Below are 21027 nucleotides of genomic sequence, written 5' to 3'. Positions count from 1 at the left end.
AGAGGAACAAAATCACAAAGGTTATGAGACCATGCTGCAGAGGCGGGGGCCGGGGGGTCCTTACAAAGGTCATGCGACCATTTTGGGGTCGCTGACAAAGTTATGCCAATGTTGTTCATTTATGAAGGCTGCCTTTGAGGTCGCCTTCTCACGACAGAGATTCGCATCGCTGAGTTAGCTTCTTCCATCCGAAAAGTTTCTACAATCAGCAGGGCCGAGCCATTTGTCTACAAATATAATGAGAAGTGGAACCATGCTTTTTCATTCTTTTCCCTTTGTCGGAGAATATACAATCTAAAGCCCTACATTTCCTCTTTGAGAAAAGAACAATCAAATGAATTCATCAGAGTTTGTGTTGTACATCAGAGTTAGAAAATTAAGGAGCTGCACACCATTGTTACTAACAGAACCAGGAACTTTTGCCACTGACGTCTGCACCCCGAGGAGATATTGTGCGCATCAACTGTGTATGCTGCCCCTGTCTTGTCATCCTTAACTTTCATGCTAGAGGAGCCTGGAATGGAAGGAAATGTCAACGAATAGACAAGCTAGGGAAGTTGTAAACCAAGATAATGAATTTCAGAATTTAGAACCACACAGTGCGTGCAACACTTAAACAATCTTTTACAGAACAACTTTAGTTTAGTTCCAAAGAGTCTGTCTGTCTGTCTGATGCAAAATAGAGTCGGTAAATTTTTGTGCAAATTATTCCAGAACTAGTTAAGGCCTTCAGGAATAAAAATGAGATTACAGCCAGCTGTGTACAAAAACCGGTTAGCTTCAACCTGTAGAAGGATGCTAAAGAAAAAAAAAAGTACTACTCAGGTAGCTGAAGTCACATGTATTGAAGGAATTCAACTAGAAGTTGGTAGCCGGTCCTATGGTTGAACAACAGCTGCAAGTGAACCCTAGAATGAGAAGAGCTAGTACTTACAGTTGTAATCGGCCCATCCAACGACTTGGTTTTCCAAGTCATAGACAACCACCTTATTTGAAAGGACCAGATCTGAAAGAAACAGACAGTGGCATGACAAGCATATTTTTTTTAAAAAAAAGAAGCCTTCATGCGCAGAGAAGTAATGACCTCCTAGAAGCACCATATCCTTTCCATCCTTTGATTGCAATCCACCATTTTGGAACCCAACACAATACAGGTTATCCTGTACCAAACAGACAATAAAATCCCGCAAGTGTCATAAGCAGGGGTTCAGAAGACCGTTCAAGGGCTGCCCATGACTGGCTGGCCAGGGGCCCTGATATAAGCTTCTGAGTACTGGATTCGTTTGTTCATTGCTTCTTGTTTGACATAAAGAATTAAATGCTCCCTTATTGGCATAATAAATTAATATTAACTCCAAAAAATAACTTAACTAACAGCAAATCCCAGATAAGATTCAGGTTGTCTATGAATTCAGAGTTGCAAATTCCTATGGTATGCATCCAATCCCTTCCCTCCCTCCCCTGTTCTCCAAAATTCATGTGTCGGTTTCCTGTGTACGAACCAAAGGCATCACATGCAACATTCCCGTGTTTTGAAATCCTGTAGGGATCCACAATACATGAGACCTCGATCCTATGCTTTTTTTCTTCTATTTTCTACATTTTCTAATTACAACCCAAAGAGGCCCTAAACAACTTAGCAGCACCCAAGCCAGACAGACCCGTGTTATACCACCACATGCCATGCTACAGTGCTGTTCCAACTGACATAGGTCCCTTACTAGGTCATAACTTCAGGGCTGCAAGGGACCCAAGCCATAACTCAGATTAAATTGGAGACATATAGGGTTCGGTCGCGACTTGCGAATCATTCAGTGTTTCAGCAACTTCTGGAGCACATAATTTTGTGACAAAGAAACATGCCAATACGAGGGTTACTTAAGGGTATTGCAAGCTGCAACATGACAAAGTAATGACAATGGGTGAATAAATGTTAATTCTATCATTTAGCTCGAACACCAAGGGTGGAATTTTATATTACCCCATTTTGGAAAAAGTAATCATGTGGATACACATTCAATCCAAGATCATTCTCAAAATGGAAGATGATTTTGGGAAATCCATCATCTACACTGCAACAAAAATGAAAAAAAGAAGTTAGGACCGTAATAAGATACTCTTGAGTTTATCATTCATCTCTTTTCCAATTTAATTGAAATCAGAACATGCATGCAGTAATGAGGTGGCTCGCTCACAAGTGTAAGTGGGTATTATCAGTAGATAACTAGATAGAAGTTCAGTTAGTTCTACTATTTTAACATATATCAGGATAGACTCAGTGGGGGACTGGGAGTCTTTCCCTACTGTTCCCGTAAAAAACATACTGTAGCAGGGTAGACACAACTGACAGTTAGTCAGTTAGTGCTGTCAATTGTAGCTAGATTCTGTGTTAAAGACTAGAGTATACCTTTCATGATACTGAAAACACAGAAAATCTTGAATACTGCGGAAGGTCATATCCTGATGCTTGGCAAAAATCTACAATTGGCTGAGAAATATAAGTAAAGGGAATGAAAGCATTCCTGCATTACAGCGGAAAAACAGGGACAATGCCTTTTGGCATACCTTAGCCATTACTTCCTTGTAAACCAGCTCCGGAAGATATGTCAAGGTTGTACCGCTATCAATGATGGTACCTTTCTTCTCACCCGTTTCAAAAATATGTGATGGAAGCTGTAGAGCAGTACCACCAACATCAATTGACTTCAGCTTCACATTGTAGTGCGGCCTGAGTGGTACAATCATGATAAGGTGTTAAGACTGTCAAGATAGAATAGAGAACATCGGAAAAATAATCTCAGAAGAAAAAGAACAAACACAAACACACTGAAAATACTGGCAACGGCCAAATTTCAGAAAGTTCTGTGCCTTCTTTGAAATTAAAATGTGAACTTTAAGGAAAGCAAAGTTACAAAATGCTTTCCTGCAAATGTTCAAACCCAAGCCATCATCCCAAGTTCCCAGCTCTAGAGATCTACCACCAGGGAAATTGCATGATCTCTTGCAGTTCTAGTTTTATTGACACTAACATCAAAATTCGAAAATTTTAGCTGATTTTTCTCACTAACCAGGCATCCGAAATTACCAGTCACCAGCTGAGAAAAAATTCCCTGAATTACCTATGAAGCGCAAAAAATACAATATCTGCCAGAAAACATGTATGTTCGCTTAATTTGGCCATAGGGCGACAGGTAAGAGCCTATTTATTCAAAGATGACAATGAAGCATCAAGTTAAATAGATCAAAGGGAACAATGTGAAGAGAAAAGGGTACTGGCCTGATGACACGAGTGCAGCATATGTTGATTTGTATTGTATCATGACATAAACCTGCCACAGAGATAGCCCACTTCTCTACCCCACAGATATTCCAACCGAATTCATCTTTTCCTTCTACATAAATTTTTTATTACCAAGGACTTGTTCCATATCTTATTCTGTTGCATCTATTAGTTTCATGCTAATTAAACTGTTGGGCCAGTGAACTAAAACTAAAAAGAACTCCTGGACCAGCGATTCTTAAAATCGGGTCAGTAACTGACCATGTCAAACTTAATGCCAGTTGGACAAATAGGTCACATGATTTGATCTAAAACCCTTCTCTAGCATGTTGTAGAACAAGTACAACTGCTGCAGGTACGTGTTCCACCTACCAAGGGCATCTCCAGTTCTCATTGCTCAAGGGAAGCTGGGACTACACCAAGAAAGCCATAGTCAAAATTCACATGCCACAATGCTTAAGTTTCCCTTGGAGCACAGGGTGAGTCCCACTGGAGAAAAAACAGCAGCTCGTCCACCCAACCATTGTCCTCTTCCTAGATCACCAATTCCATTCCTGCTCCTCCTGAAACGCACCCAAATCAGACTCACCGTATCCTCCTTCCCCTCTGCTCCTCAAGTCACCGCCAATCAGGCATCAAGACCGCAACTTCTCCTTCCTCAACAAGACCAGAGCTTGATAGGAGTGGAAGAAAGCCGAGCTTTGCATGCATAGCCGTCGTCTCCACGCACCCTATGTCTCAAAAACACCAGTCCGCCTCCACCCCACCCATGCATGACCCGGGCAGAGAATCTCTGGTGTCATGCGACGCTACAGGATTCGCGTCCAAACTCCAGGCTTCTTTGAGCAGCACATGCTGGCATCCCCATCGTCATCTACAAGCACATGTCACCTCCCTATCTCAAGCCGCAGGCTGCCACAGTGCCCGTCCAGCGGCATGGGCTGATTCCGAGCCCCAGGCAGCCAGAATCACATCCCCACCAAGTCGAGCAGCCGCAACCAATGGTGATTGAGCAGCATGCAACAGAGCCTTGCCCGAGGTTGCTGTCTTCTCTGTTCCCATCATGGAGATACCCAGGCTTCGGAGGTTTTAGAGATGGAAGGAGAGAAGAATCGTTTTATGCATAGGCTGATTCCCATCATGAGGCTAAGTACGGCCTTAATATTTTGGCACAAAATGTATATGGCCAACCTTAAGTCCCGTATATGACACCTCTTATTTGTGATTAAAGATGCCCTAATCCTGCAGATATTTTCTCTTCCTTTTTCTTCATTTTTTGCTTCAGGCACCAGTTTTGGGACATCCAAACCAGGGTGACCAGCAAAAATGGGTGTATGACATAACAGTCAACCTTCAGTTCTAAATTTCCATTCAAATTGCTATTTTCATCCATTTTTAGGAACTGCATGCATTAACCAACTCAGCATCTCGATCAGCTTGATTTAAACTCTTGGAACTGTTTTTTCCACAAAACTCAAATTAAAGCTTAGGCATTGTTCCACATTCCCTCCGATAGCCTGATGTGTGACATCACACAATAGTTAGGTATAAAATTTACACACTGATGGATTAATTACAGGTTAACCTTGTATGTAAATTTTGATAAGGCGCCAAAAGTCTGGCAGTTCGTAAATACGAGCACTAATCAGACATAGCATAACATTCTAGAGCACAATCATGAATATTAATGCCTAGCATTTAACTTTCTACACTCAAAGCTTCGTAGCAAAAAGCATCCTAAACCATAATTACAGCATTTACTGCCGATCAGGTTTCGGTCCTTTAGAGAGGCATCAACTCTACGACTGGTGCCAAGCTATTGGATAATGCTTTTTTAGAAGTTTCTGGATTACACATTAAAGCATCTCAATGGGAATCAGGAGTAGGGTCCAGGTCATCCATGTCAGTTCTTAGTTATTTATATGGACCAGAAAAAAGGAAACGGAGGCAGACCTTATCTCTTTCTAGCACTAACTAGATATTCACCTTCATTGAATTCGTTAAGTGTTCAGCTCATTATAATTATGTTCAAGGGGAAAAAACGACAGTCAAATGAATCAAATTGAGCTGAGTCACATACATAAAACTCAAATAACTGGCTTGAAACCAGCTCAGGTACATGGGCAACTCGTCAAAAAATAAGTACATGTACAGATGAACAAAATGTCAATTTATTAATTAATGGCCATGGACACTTATAAACAGTTGCCAAAATCATTAAGCATTATCTTCAGAGAAGAATGGACCAGACCTCCAAGTTACAGTCGTAAAACACATTATTGACATCAACCAAATTCCAAAATGCTCATCATCAGTGTGATACATATCTCTAAGTTTAAGTCGGACTTCAGAGCCTTTACTTAGGAAAATAAGAGTGGTTATGCATTTGTTTCATATCATGAAGGATTGGATGAAGTAACTGGCCGATGAAATGTAGCTGAAGTTTTTTAATAGTCAATCTGAAAAGGAAAAATAAATTTCTGAAAAGAGGTTTTTTCGATGGTCAAACTGAAAAGGGGTTCAGTTCCTCTCTTTTTTTTTTACTGATTTCTTGAATTCTATATATATTCTACTCCCTCCGTTCCATAGTTCTTGTTGTGGTTTTAGTTCAAACTGAACTAAAACCATGACAAGATTTATGAAACAGAGGGACTAATTAAGTTGCTGACATGGCAATGTGCTGAATGTAAAAGTGGTGCCACATGTCCTTTCAGTCAGCACAAAACTGCTTGGGACAGGACTAAGGGGATAACGTCAATTGATTCAAGAGTTCAAGATTAAAAAGAACAGGTTTCAGAGTTCAAGGTTGAAGCGGACTTTTTTGTTCAAAAAGATAACAAAACAGGAATTGAAGTCGTTAATTTTTTGTGTACTTCAATGCAGAATGTGATGGATTTCCAAGAGAATATTATTTCTTTGTTCCTAATATAGAATTGTGATGATCTCTCCTAAAGCAAGTGTTATTATTTATTCATTTGCAATAAACTGGAGTATCTACCAGAGGACAGCTGATGAAAAATCCCTATCAGTATAAGACAGATAGAATAATAACTTTATGGTGATACGATGAACATACATATTGGGTATCAATGGTGTTGATTTCATTTTTGGCTGTACAACTTCTCCGATAGCAAAGATTCCACCTCCAGTTATGGTATCCAAGCAATGAGAAAATATCTTCTTCACTTTTCCTGCAGCAGCTAGCTGTGATAGCATTGATGTATTTGATTGGCCAAACCCAATAATTCCATCAAGGGCCTGGTTTGTATTTCCTAAATCCCCACCTTGCTGAGCACCACACCTACAAAGAACAGAAGAGCCATTTATCCACATTAAATTCTTGAGCTCGATGTACTTGCTGCCAAAATTTCACATAATTAGGTTAGTCTGTTACTGTCATGTTAATTACTTGATTGTTGTTGCCTACTACGTACATTGCAGTATTTTCTGACGAAAGTATGTTATAATATTCCAAACAAACCGCAGAATTTGGTTCCTTACTTAACAGCTACCTATTCATCAATATACTAATGCCACAAGTGCATAACCAAGGCAGAGGACAAAGAATCCAGCTTAGACATCTCAAAGAGAACAAAAAATATTCAGCTACATAGTAACAGAAAAGAAAAACATTATAGAGGTTTGGCAGATGGGCAAGAATTATGTAAACATTTTCCGAAAATATATAAAATGCTGCCCAAAGTATAATATAAGCGTTACGTAACAGACACTAACTATTACAAATTCAAATGCAAAGGTGATTAATCACGCCATTTACAATAAAACAATTAGAGCATCGTTTCAACCGATGATAGCTGATCCAATGTATGTCATCCAATAATAGCTTTTAAATCTACATAAATAATAAAAAAGAACTCACCCGAATGTGACGCTGCCATTGCCATACCGTGTTTGGCCATCCCCAGAGACTTGATTATACTGCAGGGAGTCACTGACGAAGTAGCCCGTGGTGGTGCTACCGTCACCATACATGACACTGTACTCGCAAGGCAAGCTCGCAGTGCACCCTGGTAGCTTGCCCCCGTATGTGGCGGCACAGAACGGTTGGTCGCATGATACCGTGCTCCCACTAGATGATCCCTTGGGGTCATACAGCATCAGGTCTATCTGCACCCAAACATTCACCCCAAAAATCATCGTCATATTAATTCAGAAACATGATACCAACAGAAACCGAGACCTCTAAATTTTCACTAGATAAACATAGGCAGGCAAACTGAGAGACCTACCCCGAGGCCGCTCTTGTGGGGGCATTTGTCGCAGGTGATGCAATTGACCCAGAGGATGTCGCTGCCGGTGTCCACCTGCACGTGGAACGGCTTGGGCGGCGTCCCGATCTCGATTTTCGTATAGTACAGCCTGCGGACGAGCCCCCCGTCAGACCAGACCTAACGAAACCAACCAGCACCGGAACCAACAAGCGCGGATCAGAGGATGGAAGTACCCGGTGTCGGTGGGAAGGCCAAGGCCGCCGAGGGGCACGTCGACGGCGTCGAGGAGACGGCCCCGGCGGCTGACGTCGTGGGCGAGGTGGGCGGTTATGTTACCGCCTTCCTCGCCGGCAGCTCGCCGGAACTTGCGGTGCACCTGGAAGACGCCGGTGGCCGCGGCGGCGTGGGAGGAGGCCAGCGCGAGCAGCGCGGCGAGGAGGAGGGCGGCAACGGCCTGAGCGGCGGGCGGCGGAGCCATTATTCGCGTCTCGGCGCGTTGTGTGTCTCCGGGTGGGATTGCTCCCGTGTAGTGGCGATTGTTATTCCTGTCCTCCTCCCTCCCTCCCCTCCCCTTCCCTCCCCCTCCTCGTCGGCTCCTCCTCCCCAAGGCCGTGGGGGCAAGGCAAGCACAAAACGTTGGGAGGAGGAAACGGGAAGGAATTTTGGGAGTGCCCACGGGCGGACGGACATATAACCCGTTTTTGCGCTCAAAAGAGGGTGCGAACTAGCGGTTTCTGCGGGGGCTAATCTTTGCTTACCTAGACTTCTAGAATCTTTTTTTGATTGCGTAGTCAGTGTTGCGATTTGGTGGGAGACGGTATAACTGGTTAGCATAAATAACATTTAATTATACTACTAGTTATTATACCTTGGTGTAGACTAATTACTACATGAAGTTGTAATTCGTTATTAGTTACTGCATTTCAAACACAGTTTAAAATTTCCACACACATGCAGGAACAATAAAACGCAAACATTACTAAAGAGGTTCTCATGAGTGACCCTACCATAACTTCTCTCTACAACTTTAGAGATTCCTAACAGCTTAAAAGGGATGTTATATGGAATTCTTCATCAACGGCCTCCCTATTTTTCATATCACTAGACATAAAGGCGTGGGTTGTTGCGCCCGTCAATTTTGATGAATTAATGATATAATACTTTAGAAAATATAGATTGTATGTATATAAAAAAATTGAACTATACATGCATCAATCCAGAAGAGAAATATTTGTTCACAATTTCATAGTCATTTCATGTCTTTAGTACATTAGTGCATAAATACACACAATATCTAAACAAAGTTGTAAAGATGCTTGAGTTAAAAAATCGCGGCTTATCCCTAGTGGAACTCCCATTAGCATGTGATGCGGCCTATTGTCAAACTCTATTCTTACATTTTGGGATCGAGGGAGCATAACAGAAGTCTTGATGATAGAGTTTATGTGTCCTTGCTTATCCCTAGTGGAACACCCATTAGCTTGTGATGCGGCCTTTGCACGACATTCCAACCAATCTTCAAGAGTAATACCTTCGGGTGTTCTCCAAGCAAAAGTTATCACAATCAAACTCTTTGACAGAATTAATTGGAGGTGACCACTGTCCAAGATGGAAGCGAGGGTATTGCTGTTGTAGGCGCACAGCAGCTGGCTCTGGCTACTCCTGGAGTAATGCGTTGGAAGCGGCTCCATCGACAAGAACAGGAAGAGAAGGCTATGGTGCAGGCTCCACCAAACAGCGGCAGCGACCTCTCCAGTAGCAAGATGACCTTTGCTGCCATGCTTGAGAGCACGACTGGGAGCAAGAGGCGTGCACATGATGATCAAGACTTTCTTCTTAGCATGCATAGCACTAGTACTGATAGTTTAGATGTTAGGGGTGCTACTGATATGAGTGAAACATGTAAAAGAGTATGTGTGGAGAGAGTTGGAACTGTACTAGGCATAGATGGTTCCACTGTTCATGTTACAGAAGAACTAGATGAGGGAGAGGAAGAGGTCCAGAATAGGAGGAGGGAGTCTGTAGGGGATGGAAATGATGTAGGGGATAATACCAAGGAAGCTACCGGCCATGGGGCTGCCGCTCAACTGACGGGCGCGAATGATGTCGCCCGTCAGTTGCCATGAAAATGATTTGTTGGAATTGCCGAGGTCTGCATCAGCCTCAGACAGTCCAAGAACTTGTGTGCCTTTCAAAGACACACCGGCCCAACGTTATCTTTCTTTTTGAAACTAGGCAAAGTAAAGAGTATGTTGAGAGTTTGCGTTATCGTTTGGGTATGAAAAATATTTTTACTGTTTCTGTGCCAGGCAAAGGAGGTGGATTAGCTATCTTTTGGGATGACCTATACACTTTGGAGCTGAACAAATATGGAGAATATTTTATTGATATGTACATTTCTAATGGTACTGGCACAAAGTGGAGGAGCAACTTTTGCATATGGGGAACCAAAGGCGAGCCAAAGGTATGTTATGTGGGATTTGTTAAGGCGCATAAAACCGCTTGGGTCTGGGCCGTGGTTTATGGTCGGTGATTTTAACGAGGCAATGTGGCAAAATGAGCATTTTTTGGGAACAAGCGGTCTCCAAAACTCATGGCTAATTTCCACGAGATTCTCTCTGATTGTAACTTATTTGATTTGGGTTTCCATGGAATTCCCTGGACTTATAATAATAAGTAGGAAGGAAATAAAAATGTGAAGGTGTGGCTTGATTGTGCAGTGGCGTGTCCTCGGTGGTCTTCTATTTTTTCAAAATGCAAAGTATCACATATTATCGGTTCCAGGTCAGATAATAGTCCTCTACTCATTGATTTGCTGGGATATCCTCATTCTAGTACGTTTGTTAAACATTTGAAATATGAAGCATACTAGGAGAGGGAAGATGCGGCATTGAAAAAGTAGATTGAATCATGTTGGAATAAAAGCATGCATGTAAACGATCTGGGAGATGTAGCAAGCAATTTGGACAAGTTGATGAAATCTCTTCATGGGTGGAGTAAGGAACACATTGGATATATACCAAAAAAGCTAGAAAAGGCCCGTAAAAGATTAAGTGTGTTATTCAAAAAAATGATCATAATGCTATAGTGGAGAGGAAGAAAATCCTTATGGAGATGGATGAACTTCTGATTAAGGAACAAATTATGTGGAAGCAGAGATCTTGTTTGGACAAAATGAAATGGGGGGATAGGAACACAAAATTCTTCCATGGGCAAGCCCCACTTGGAGAGCGAAGAAGAATAATATTTCTGCTATCAAAAGAAGCGATGGGTCTCTTTCTCATGATATGGAGGAAATCAAAGGTATTACAAACTCGTTTTTAAAGGATATTTATTCATGCGATTCTGTGGTAAATCCTTCTCGTATTGTTTCCCTTGTGAAACCGTTGGTGCGCGACGAAATGAATGAAGACCTTTGTAAGTATTTCTCTGAACAAGAAATTGGCGATGCCCTATTCCAAATAGGGCCGTTAAAGGCCCAGGGGCCAAATGGTTTTCCAACCAGATTTTTTAGAGGAATTGGGGCTTACTCAAGGATGATATTGTCCGTGTTGTCCAGCGATTCTTTATCTCGGGATGTATGCCTGAGGGGGTTAATGATACTACAATTGTTCTAATTCCTAAGGTACAGAATCCTTAGTCCATAAAGTATTTTCGGCCGATTAGCCTCTGCAATGTCATATATAAAGTTATCTCCAAGTGCCTTGTTAATAGGCTGAGACCTCTACTGGATGGTATGATCTCTCCTACCCAAAGTGCCTTTATTCCTGGGAGATTAATTTCTGATAATGCTCTCATCGCTTTTGAACGTATGCATTCTTTAAGTACGTTGAAAGATGCTCGTGGTGAATATTGTGCATATAAGTTGGATCTTGCTAAAGCATATGACCGAGTGGATTGGAAATTCCTGGAAAGTATGCTTCAAGTATATGGTTTTAGCCCAATATGGGTTAAGTGGATTATCACTTGTGTTACTATAGTGAAATTCTCAGTTCGTTTGAATGGCCAATTGTTGGACTTCTTTTCATCCTTCTCATGGGCTTAGGCAAGGGGACCCTCTTTCTCTGTACTTATTCCTCTTTGTGGCGGAAGCCCTATCGCTATTGCTTAATGATGTTTGGCAAGAGGGGTTACCCAAGATTTCCTCCTAAACAGACATGCTCAAGGTATATCTCATTTACTTTTTGCTGATGACAGTCTCCTATTCTTTAAAGGTATTTTGGAGCAAGCTCTGAACATAAAGGGTATATTGTCTGCTTATGAGGAGGGGACTGGCCAATTATTAAGTCCGGATAAATATTCCATCTTATTTGGCAAGAAATGCCCTATAGAAGACCAGGTGTCCATTTTGGTTATTCTTAAAATAACGATCAATGGATTTGAGGATAAATATCTTGGTTTGCCTGTGCCAGAAGGTCATATGAAGGCAGGCAAGTTTCAATCCACCAAAGATAAAGCGCTCAAGTGGGCTTCGGACTGGATTGAAAAATATGCTTCAAGCGGAGTGAAGGAAATCGAGATTAAGTCTGTTATCCAGGCTATTCTGGTCTATGCCATAGGTATTTTTAAATTTACTGCATCGCATTGTGATGAGGTATCCCAGATTATCAGGAATTTTTTGTGGGGCGATGAGGAGAATAGGAAAAAAACTCATTGGCTGGCTTGGGATAATATGACGAAGCCAAGATGTGAAGGGGGAATAGGTTTTCGTGACCTCAGGCTTTTTGATCAAGCGCTTTTGGCCAAACAAGCTTGGCATTTATTGGTTTTCCCATATTCTCTGTGTGCAAAGGTGATAAAAGCTAAATATTATCCTTATGGACATCTTATTGATACTGTATTCCCGCAAGCAACATCCCTTACGTGGCAAGGTATTATGCATGGGCTTGAGCTGCTGAAAAAGGGCATTATTTGGAGAGTTGTCGATGGTACTAGTATTAATATCTGGAGGGATAATAGGGTTTCTAGGGAAGCGAACCTAAAAATTTCTACCAAAAAGAATAGAACGAGGATCAAATGGATGTCTGGATTATTCACGAGTGGATCTAGGAGATGAGATGAAAATCTGATCAGGCATCTATTTTTATCCTCATGATGCCGAGGACATTTTAAAGCTGTGTACTCTGAATTTGGGCGCGGGAGATCTTATTGCGTGGCACCATGAGAAAAATGGTTTATTCTCCATCAAGAGTGCGTATAGACTGGCACTGGCTCTTAAGCAATCGATAGGTGAGTCCTGGAATTCTAGTAATGCCGTGAATGGGGAACGGAGGCTCTGGGACATAATCTGGAAAGCTAATGTCCCCCAGAAAATTAAAATATTTGCTTGGAGGGCTGCCTCTAACAGTTTGGCGGTTCAAGTTAACAGGGTAAAACACCATCAAACTATTCTAGGTACGTGCTTGATTTGTGGTATTGAAGATGAATGTATTTTTCACGCGTTGGTAAATTGTCCAAAGGCTCGTGCATTTCGTATGGCTCTGAAGCAAATGTGGAATTTACCGACCGAAGAGATTCTCAAATATTCTGGCCCAGACTGGTTTCTTATATTATTAGATCAATTAAATTCGCATATGCGTGAGCAAACAATTTCATGTTCTGGAGAGCTTGGCACCTGAGGAATGATTTGATTTTTGGTAAGGGAAAGGAATCTATCGCTGCCTCGGTAAACTTTGTTCAAAGCTATTGGGCTACTTTCTTGTCTTGTCAGACAAACATGCAGGTCGTTGTGTGCAACAAAGGTAAGCAAGTGGTGGAACATCTTGAGGTAAACACTAACATGGAGAGGAATGTCATTCCCTGGAAGCCTCCCAATTTGGTTTTTACAAGATTAATGTCGACGCAAGTTTTGTGGAGGCCATCAAATCTGCCAGCGTGGGGGTGGTCGTTAGAGACAATTACGGAAAGTTTATCATCTCCTCTTGGGATTATATTGGTGCTTGTCATAGCGTCGAGGAAGCGGAACTAAGAGCGACCCTCTCCGGCCTGTATATTGGTACAACTCTTGACAAACCCATCATTTTGGAAACTGACTGTTCTTTTGTAGCTTCTGTACTTGGAAAATAGTGTGTTGGTAGTTCAATTATGGTGGACCTAAAGAAGGAGGTGATGGATGTCTCAAAGTTGATGGAGGGTATGGCGATATCCAAGATTTATAGGAGGGCCAATATGGTGGCTCACAAGATTGCAAATTTCACTTTTGATAATACGTCGGATGGTATTCTTTTTAATATTGTTTTGCCATGCGTGGCACAATTTGTAATGAATGATTGTATGAATGTTTTGAATTAATTAATATATGGTGGGTGTCGGTGTCAAAACCGGCGGATCTCAGGTAGGGGGTCCCGAACTGTGCGTCTAAGGCGGATGGTAACAGGAGGCGGGGGACACAATGTTTACCCAGGTTCGGGCCCTCTCGATGGAGGTAATACCCTACTTCCTGCTTGATTGATCTTGATGATATGAGTATTACAAGATTTGATCTACCACGAGATCGTAGAGGCTAAACCCTAGAAGCTAGCCTATGGTATGATTGTTGTTCTACGGACTAAACCCTCCGGTTTATATAGACACCGGAGGGGGCTAGGGTTACACAGAGTCGGTTACAAGGGAGGAGATCTACATATCCGTATTGCCAAGCTTGCCTTCCACGCCAAGGAGAGTCCCATCCGGACACGGGTCGAAGTCTTCAATCTTGTATCTTCATAGTCCAACAGTCCGGCCAAAGGATATAGTCCGGCTGTCCGAGGACCCCCTAATCCAGGACCCCCTCAGTAGCCCCCGAACCAGGCTTCAATGGCGATGAGTCCGGCGCGCAGATTGTCTTCGGCATTGCAAGGCGGGTTCTTCTCCAAATTCTGAATACTTGTTTGAGTAGTGTCCGGCTTCCCATAAATGTTGCACTCGTTGGCTTCCGCGCCTAATAATGGATATTCTCCATGCGTCGAGCAAATGCGAGAAGTCAGGGCATTTCTACAATTGCCACCCTAGCCATGTGGGTAAATCGTCTATTAAAGAGACGGGGATTCTCAGATCCAGATCACACCATCCTTCCCGAAAAAAATCCATTCCAACATGGCCGGTCGTCGCAGCTCCTCCTCTCGCTCCCGTAGCCCTAAGCCCGGCAATTGGAAGAAGTGCTCCGTCCCCCACAGCCAATTAGTAGAGTTGCAGACCTAGGGATTTCTCCCTCCAGCGTATATGGTCCCCGTTCGAGCCGGGCTCGCCACCTATAACGGCGGGGAGCAAGCGGAGATCTTTCCCAGCCCATCCATGGGGGAGCGGGTATGCCTCGTCCCTTACTTATTAAGAGGGCTTGGATTTCCAATTCATCCGTTCCTCCGCGGGCTTCTGGAGTTCTATGGCCTCCAGCTGCATAATTTCACTCCTGCCTCCATATTACACATTGCTGGCTATGTCGCCCTCTGCGAGCTGTTTCTGGGCTGCGAAGCTCATTTCGAGCTATGGAAGAGGCTATTCTGCCTCGTACCCCGTACACAGGAGGGGTCACTGTACCAAGTGGGCGGAGCCGAAATATGGCGCATCGCCGGGACTGGATACCTGTCCGGTACTCCGAAGAAGACATCCGAGGACTGGCCTTCGGAGTGGTTTTATATGGAGGACGTCCCCCTTCCGGACCCTATTCGGATGGGCCTCCCTGAGTTCGACAACGCTCCCCTGAAGAAACGCCGCAGCTGGCGCCCTCGGAGCCCTCAGGAGGAAGATAACGGAGAAGTCCTTTACCTGATGGGCCGGATAAAAATGCTGGCTCAATCAGGATTGACAATAATCGAGGTTATGTCAATATGTATAATGCGGGGGGTACAGCCACTTCAATATCGAGGGCACCCCATGTGGCACTTTAACAGGAAAGATGATGCCACCCGCTGCGGGCGTAAGGGACCAGACTCAGTTGCTGCTCTAGCAAAAATTCTGTCCGATTTGTACAAGGGAGAGGAAGAGGAGTTCATCCGCATTAAGCCACGGGATGGATTCTCCATGTACAACCCTCCAAGCTAGGTGAGCTGTCACTTTTTACTCCCAGCCTTCCCGCATTCTTCGTCATATGTACTTACTGTCGTTTCATGGCAGGAACTGCGAAAAGCTGTAAGGGAGGTCAACTGCCCGCCTCCACAACCGGAGGACCCTGACCGGGCCCTCGATCCCGGACTCGAAGAGGATCCGGACATATTTGTGGAGCTGATCGACAGGACATTCTATCAATTGAGCTACGATGATGCCATGGTGGCCATCATAGCCGACTATCCTGGGCTACTCCCTGCATCGCATGTAAGTAAAACCGGAGTCCCAACTTCCAAGAAGGATCCCCTTTTCTGCACTTCACCTACCGTACACATATGGTGTCTTACAGGGAAGGCCCTCGGGACGCCATGCCGAACCCGCAGTGACTCGCCAACAAGGGGCACCGAAGCCAGGTAGGCTAAAAAGGAAGGCGGTCAGGACTGAGACGCTGTCGCAGAGGTATGATACAGAACCTCGCTCCGTGGTTGTCGTCTTTTAAAATATAATAACGTCCACGTTTCCTAGTAGGAAAAACGCTCGCCGGACTATATCCGAAGAGGTTGCCGATCACGCATCCACCAGTCGGGCTCCAGGGCCGGACATAGAGACGGAAGCTAACACGGGGCGAACGCCGGATGCTCCTCCTACAGAGGATGCGGATAGATTATCCGCTACAAATTCCGAAGTGGAGAGCGCCATGAATCACAGGCGTCGCCGGGCCGTACTCCATGACGCTTGTTTCTCCCAAGAGGCGTTTGATGCCTTCAACTCAGGAGACGCGTACATCCGTGCTGCTCAAAATGGTCTTGTCAGAGCCACGGACCAGTATGTAAAGGATATACGGGTGAGAAAATCTGATGATTATATATATCAGTAGCCCCTGAGACTTGAAACAGTTGACACAACTGATTTAAGGATCATTATTTGTGCAGGTTCTTAAAGAGAAGAATACCCAATTGTCTCAAGAACTGGGAGAGTGCAAAGCCCAGCTACGAGCCGCAGTTGCCGCGCTGAAGGAGTCCGAGAAGGCCCCCTCTGGTAACACTTGTTTCCATTGCAAAGAATGACAGGTACCAGATAGTATGCGGCATGCATGCAAATCTAATCAATAGATGTTGCAGATGACTCCGGAGTGAATCCGGAGGCCGGGCCGGGGAATGCACAACGTGCTAATCGTCAGCTAAATGCCGTCGAGTGCGTGCTTACGCGGGTTAGGCAGGAGAAAAACGGTCTCCAAGACGCCAATATCCAGCTGGGCGTGGAACTGAAAGATGTTCGAGCCCAGCTTGCGGACTCCGTGAAGGAGAACAAGCGGCTTCGACGCGGCATTTTCAGTAAGTGCTTGAACGAACCTTTGAAAGAGTTCGGCAAAGAAGCCGGCTAACAGAGTTATGTCTGCAGGTATGCTGACGGGTCGTCCCGCGGAGGAGATGCCCGGGTCTACGGGTGATCTTCTACCAGAGCTCTCACAACTGCACGAACAAGTTCGACAGGTGATGCAGGGTATTTCCCAAGCCTTGTGGCCATCCGCCTCCCCGCCAGGAGGCATGGGGGAGCTTATAGAGAAGCTCAAGGGAGCGCAGCGGCGCTTCCGATTATGGAAGATATCAGCCTGCCGACAAGGTGCAAGGGAAGCCTGGGCCATGGTGAAGACGCGATATACCAAAGCTGACCCAAACCACATGGCCGAGGTCGGACCTGTGGGGCCCGATGGAAAAGAGATCCCCGTCAGTTTGGTGTATGACCAAGTAGAATTAGCCGCAAAGTATTCCCAACAGGATTGTAGGCTAGACAGCCTGTTGGATGGTATAGAAGAAGAATTTAGTCAGTCTAAGTGACTGTCTACTTCAAGTGACATATATTGTCCCTAGCCGGATTGTAAATCATTTGTCATGGCAGACCTTTTCGCTTCGACCTCTGGACCCGATAGTCCGGAGTGTATCCGAATACCCGCTCAGTTATGTAAAAACCGGGGTACGTGTGGAAACCAGGCGTAGGGGTCATAAGTGCTTGAACAGACAAGTACCCAACTAGCTATGTTATATTACATGGATAGTAAGAAACATCTTCCAGGGAGAATAGTTCCGTTAAGGGTTCCTTTCCCTGGGTACGCATGCCCTAATGTGCATGTCCGAACTACGAAAAGAGACGCAGGCTATAAACATCTGGGGGCATGTATTAAAATAAATAAAAGTCATCTTTTGTTCACCGACCGAGTATTCCCTTAAGAACGCTAGCTTTCGGCTTCACCCAGTCTGAGATACACATCCGGCTGACCCGGCAGTAACAATCACAGAGGTGCTCCCCTTATGCCCTAGCCGAATTAACGAGAACGTAGGGCATAAACACAAGAGCCAGGCAACCCAGCTTGGCCAAAACTTAAGTCATATCGATGCATATAATGTCAAAAAAGGTACATGTGGAAGAATAACACATGTGTGGGGCGTAAAGCCCGGAAAATAGTTATATTAAGCTTCTGTATAAGAAGCCCCCAGGTATAATGAGCGCGGTTAGCGCGTCAAGATTGTGTAGTCAAGACACAATTTAGCCTTTTAAGGCCTTGAAGAAAAGGAAAAAAAGACGAGAGAAAGAGAGAAAAGACAGATAGCGGATATGTAAAAAATTGACGGAGGTAAGGAGATGGACATATAGTCCGGCACTAGGCATAGAACCTTCGGAGTCTGGCTGCGTTCCATGGGTTTGGCTCGAGTCGATTATCCGATGCATCCCGCAGACGGTACGCTCCACCGGTCAGAACCTGGTCAATAATGAAGGGACCTTCCCATTTGGGCTTGAGCTTGTTCTTTTTCTTCTCCGGTAGGCGTAGAACGAGTTCGCCAACATCATAAGCTTTGGCCTGTACTTCTCTGCTTTGATACCTTCGAGCCTGTTGCTGATAGAATGCGGAACGGGCTTTTGCCACGTCATGCTCCTCCTCCAGGGCGTCCAAACTGTCCTGCCGATCGAGCTCGGCCTCTTTTTCTTCATACATGCGCACTCGAGGTGAGTCATGAATTATGTCGCAGGGCAGTACCGCCTCTGCGCCGTACACCATAAAACCGGTGTGTATCCGGTAGTGCGATTCGGCGTGGTCCGCAGCCCCCATAGTACGGAGTCGAGCTCCTCTACCCAGTGCGTGTTTGATTCCTTTAAGGACCGCACTAATCTGGGTTTAATGCCACTCATGATAAGACCATTTGCTTGCTCGACTTGACCGTTAGTTTGTGGGTGATAGACAGAAGCATAATCGAGCTTGATGCCCATGTTGCTGCACCAAAGTTTTACCTCGTCGGCTGTAAAGTTCGAGCCGTTGTCGGTGATGATGCTGTGGGGGATGCCATAACGGTGTACAACCCCAGATATGAAGTCTATCACCGGTCTGGATTCAGCCGTTTTGACTGGTTTGGCTTCTATCCATTTGGTGAATTTGTCCACCATGACCAATAGGTATTTTTTCTTATGGGTTCCCCCTTTGAGGAGTCCGACCATATCAAGCCCCCAGACCGCAAAGGGCCAAGTAATGGGGATTGTTTGCAGAGCGGTAGGTGGCATATGGCTTTGGTTTGCAAAAAGCTGGCAACCCACGCAACGTTGAACAAGGTCCTGTGCGTCTGCTCGGGCCGTCGGCCAATAGAAACCTGTACGGAAGGCCTTGCTTACAAGGGCCCGGGCTGCGGCGTGGTGGCCGCCGAGTCCAGCATGGATTTCTGCCAAAAGCTTCCGCCCTTCCTCTTCGGAGATGCACCTTTGAAGGACTCCGGTAGTGCTTTTCTTATAAAGCTCTTCCTCGTGGACCTTGTAGGCTTTAGACCGCCGTACTATGCAGCGTGCCTCATTTTGGTCCTCGGGTAGTTCCTGCCTGGTTAGGTAGGCCAGGAATGGTTCTGTCCACGGGGTGATGACGGCCATTATCACGTGGGCTGAAGGTGTTATTTCGGTGGCAGAGCCTCCGATTGTGTCAGAGTGTTCGGTATCTGGTGTTGTGGCTGGGTCCGGACTATTGTTACCGGTGTCCCCTTCCCATACCACGGATGGCTTAAACAACCTTTCCAAGAAGATGTTAGGTGGGATCGCGCTTAGCGCCGATACGGGCGAGGATATCCGCCGCCTGATTGTTTTCCCGAGCCACATGGTGGAATTCAAGCCCCTCGAACCGAGCTGGCATTTTGAGGACGGCGTTGCGATAAGCCGCCATTTTTGGATCCTTGGCATCAAAGTCTCCATTTATTTGAGATATTGCGAGGTTCGAGTCCCCACGCACCTCCAGGCGTTGAATGCCCATGGAAACCGCCACCCGGAGACCATGTAACAGGGCCTCGTATTCGGCTGCGTTGTTGGAGTCTGTGTATAGTATTTGGAGTACGTATTGGACTGTATCTCCGGTGGGGGACGTCACGCCAGCCCCCAGACCAGCCAGCATTTTAGAGCCGTCGAAGTGCATGATCCAGTTGGAGTATGCACCGTATTCTTTAGGGAGTTCGACTTCTGTCCACTCGGCGACAAAATCGGCCAGTACTGGCGACTTAATGGCTCGCCGTGGTCTATATGTTATGTCGAACGGGAGGAGCTCGATAGCCCATTTGGCAATCCGGCTCGTGGCATCGCGGTTGTTTATTATGTCGTTGAGTGGTACTTCCGAGGCCACTGTAATTGAACACTCTTGAAAGTAGTGTCGTAATTTCCGGGATGCCATAAATACCGCGTATGCTATCTTTTGATAATGTGGGTACCATGATTTGCATGGAGTGAGGACAGTGGATACATAATATACCGGCTTTTGAAGTGGGAATTTATGTCCGTCCGTCTCTCGTTCGACGACGAGCACTGCGCTTACAACTTGGTGAGTTGCCGCTATATATAACAGCATTGGTTCGCCGACATTTGACGCGGCCAAGATTGGGTTGGTGGCCAGGATGGCTTTTGTTTCTTCCAATCCGGCCATGGCCGCGTCCGTCCACTCGAAGTGTTTGGTGTGCCGAAGAAGGCGATAAAGGGGTAGTGCCTTTTCTCCTAATCGGGAGATAAAGAGGCTTAAGGCTGCCACGCATCCAGTTAACTTCTGGATTTGCTTGAGGTCAGTTGGGATAGCCAACTGTGACAGAGCTTGGATTTTAGCCGGATTTGCTTCAATTCCTCTACTAGAGACGATGAAGCCCAGGAGCTTTCCGGCGGGCACGTCGAAAACGCATTTTTCCGGATTGAGCTTGATGTCGTATGTTCGAAGATTGTCGAACGTGAGCCTCAAGTCGTCTATTAAGGATTCGACGTGTCTGGTTTTAACGACCACATCATCCATGTATGCCTCCACTGTTTTGCCGATCTGTTTTCCAGACATGTCTGAATCATGCGTTGATACGTTGCACTGGCGTTTTTGAGCCCGAAGGGCATTGTGTTAAAACAGAAGGGGCCGTATGGAGTGATAAATGCCGTTGCGGCTTGATCGGACTCTGCCATCTTAATTTGGTGGTAACCGGAGTATGCGTCGAGGAAGCA

At 45.1% G+C, this 21027-nt stretch overlaps 1 protein-coding gene across 2 annotated transcripts; it reads right to left on the bottom strand.

The window, feature by feature from the left end:
* Window positions 1-236: 236 nt before the first annotated feature.
* Window positions 237-8195, bottom strand: LOC109744510 (aspartic proteinase 36). Of its 2 annotated transcripts, XM_020303636.4 has the most exons (10): window positions 7746-8194; window positions 7531-7660; window positions 7161-7408; window positions 6357-6581; window positions 2566-2728; window positions 2408-2478; window positions 1982-2072; window positions 1085-1160; window positions 935-1006; window positions 237-514 (listed from the first exon to the last, which is right to left on the bottom strand). In XM_020303636.4, exons 1-10 carry the CDS (start codon window positions 7988-7990, stop codon window positions 369-371), a joined length of 1467 nt encoding a protein of 488 aa, XP_020159225.1. In that variant the 5' UTR covers window positions 7991-8194; the 3' UTR covers window positions 237-368. The 2 variants fall into 2 exon arrangements, with proteins under 2 accessions (XP_020159225.1, XP_020159224.1); XM_020303635.4 differs by having other exon boundaries at window positions 935-1160; window positions 7746-8195.
* Window positions 8196-21027: the final 12832 nt, after the last annotated feature.

Source organism: Aegilops tauschii, chromosome 2 (genome assembly GCF_002575655.3).
Source record: "Aegilops tauschii subsp. strangulata cultivar AL8/78 chromosome 2, Aet v6.0, whole genome shotgun sequence".
Lineage (NCBI taxonomy): Eukaryota > Viridiplantae > Streptophyta > Magnoliopsida > Poales > Poaceae > Aegilops > Aegilops tauschii.
The sequence above is the reverse complement of the archived record's forward strand: the minus strand, read 5'-3'. Positions and strand labels throughout refer to the sequence as shown.

Bases quoted from the DNA above. Each gene is read 5' to 3' on its own strand.
- LOC109744510 (XM_020303635.4), bottom strand. From the start codon at position 7,990: ATGGCTCCGCCGCCCGCCGCTCAGGCCGTTGCCGCCCTCCTCCTCGCC. The intron at 7,661-7,745 runs GTACTTCCATCC...GCTCGTCCGCAG, and splicing joins GGCCTTCCCACCGACACCGG to GCTGTACTATACGAAAATCG. The intron at 2,729-6,356 runs GTATGTTCATCG...TGTACCACTCAG, and splicing joins ACACCATTGATACCCAATAT to GCCGCACTACAATGTGAAGC.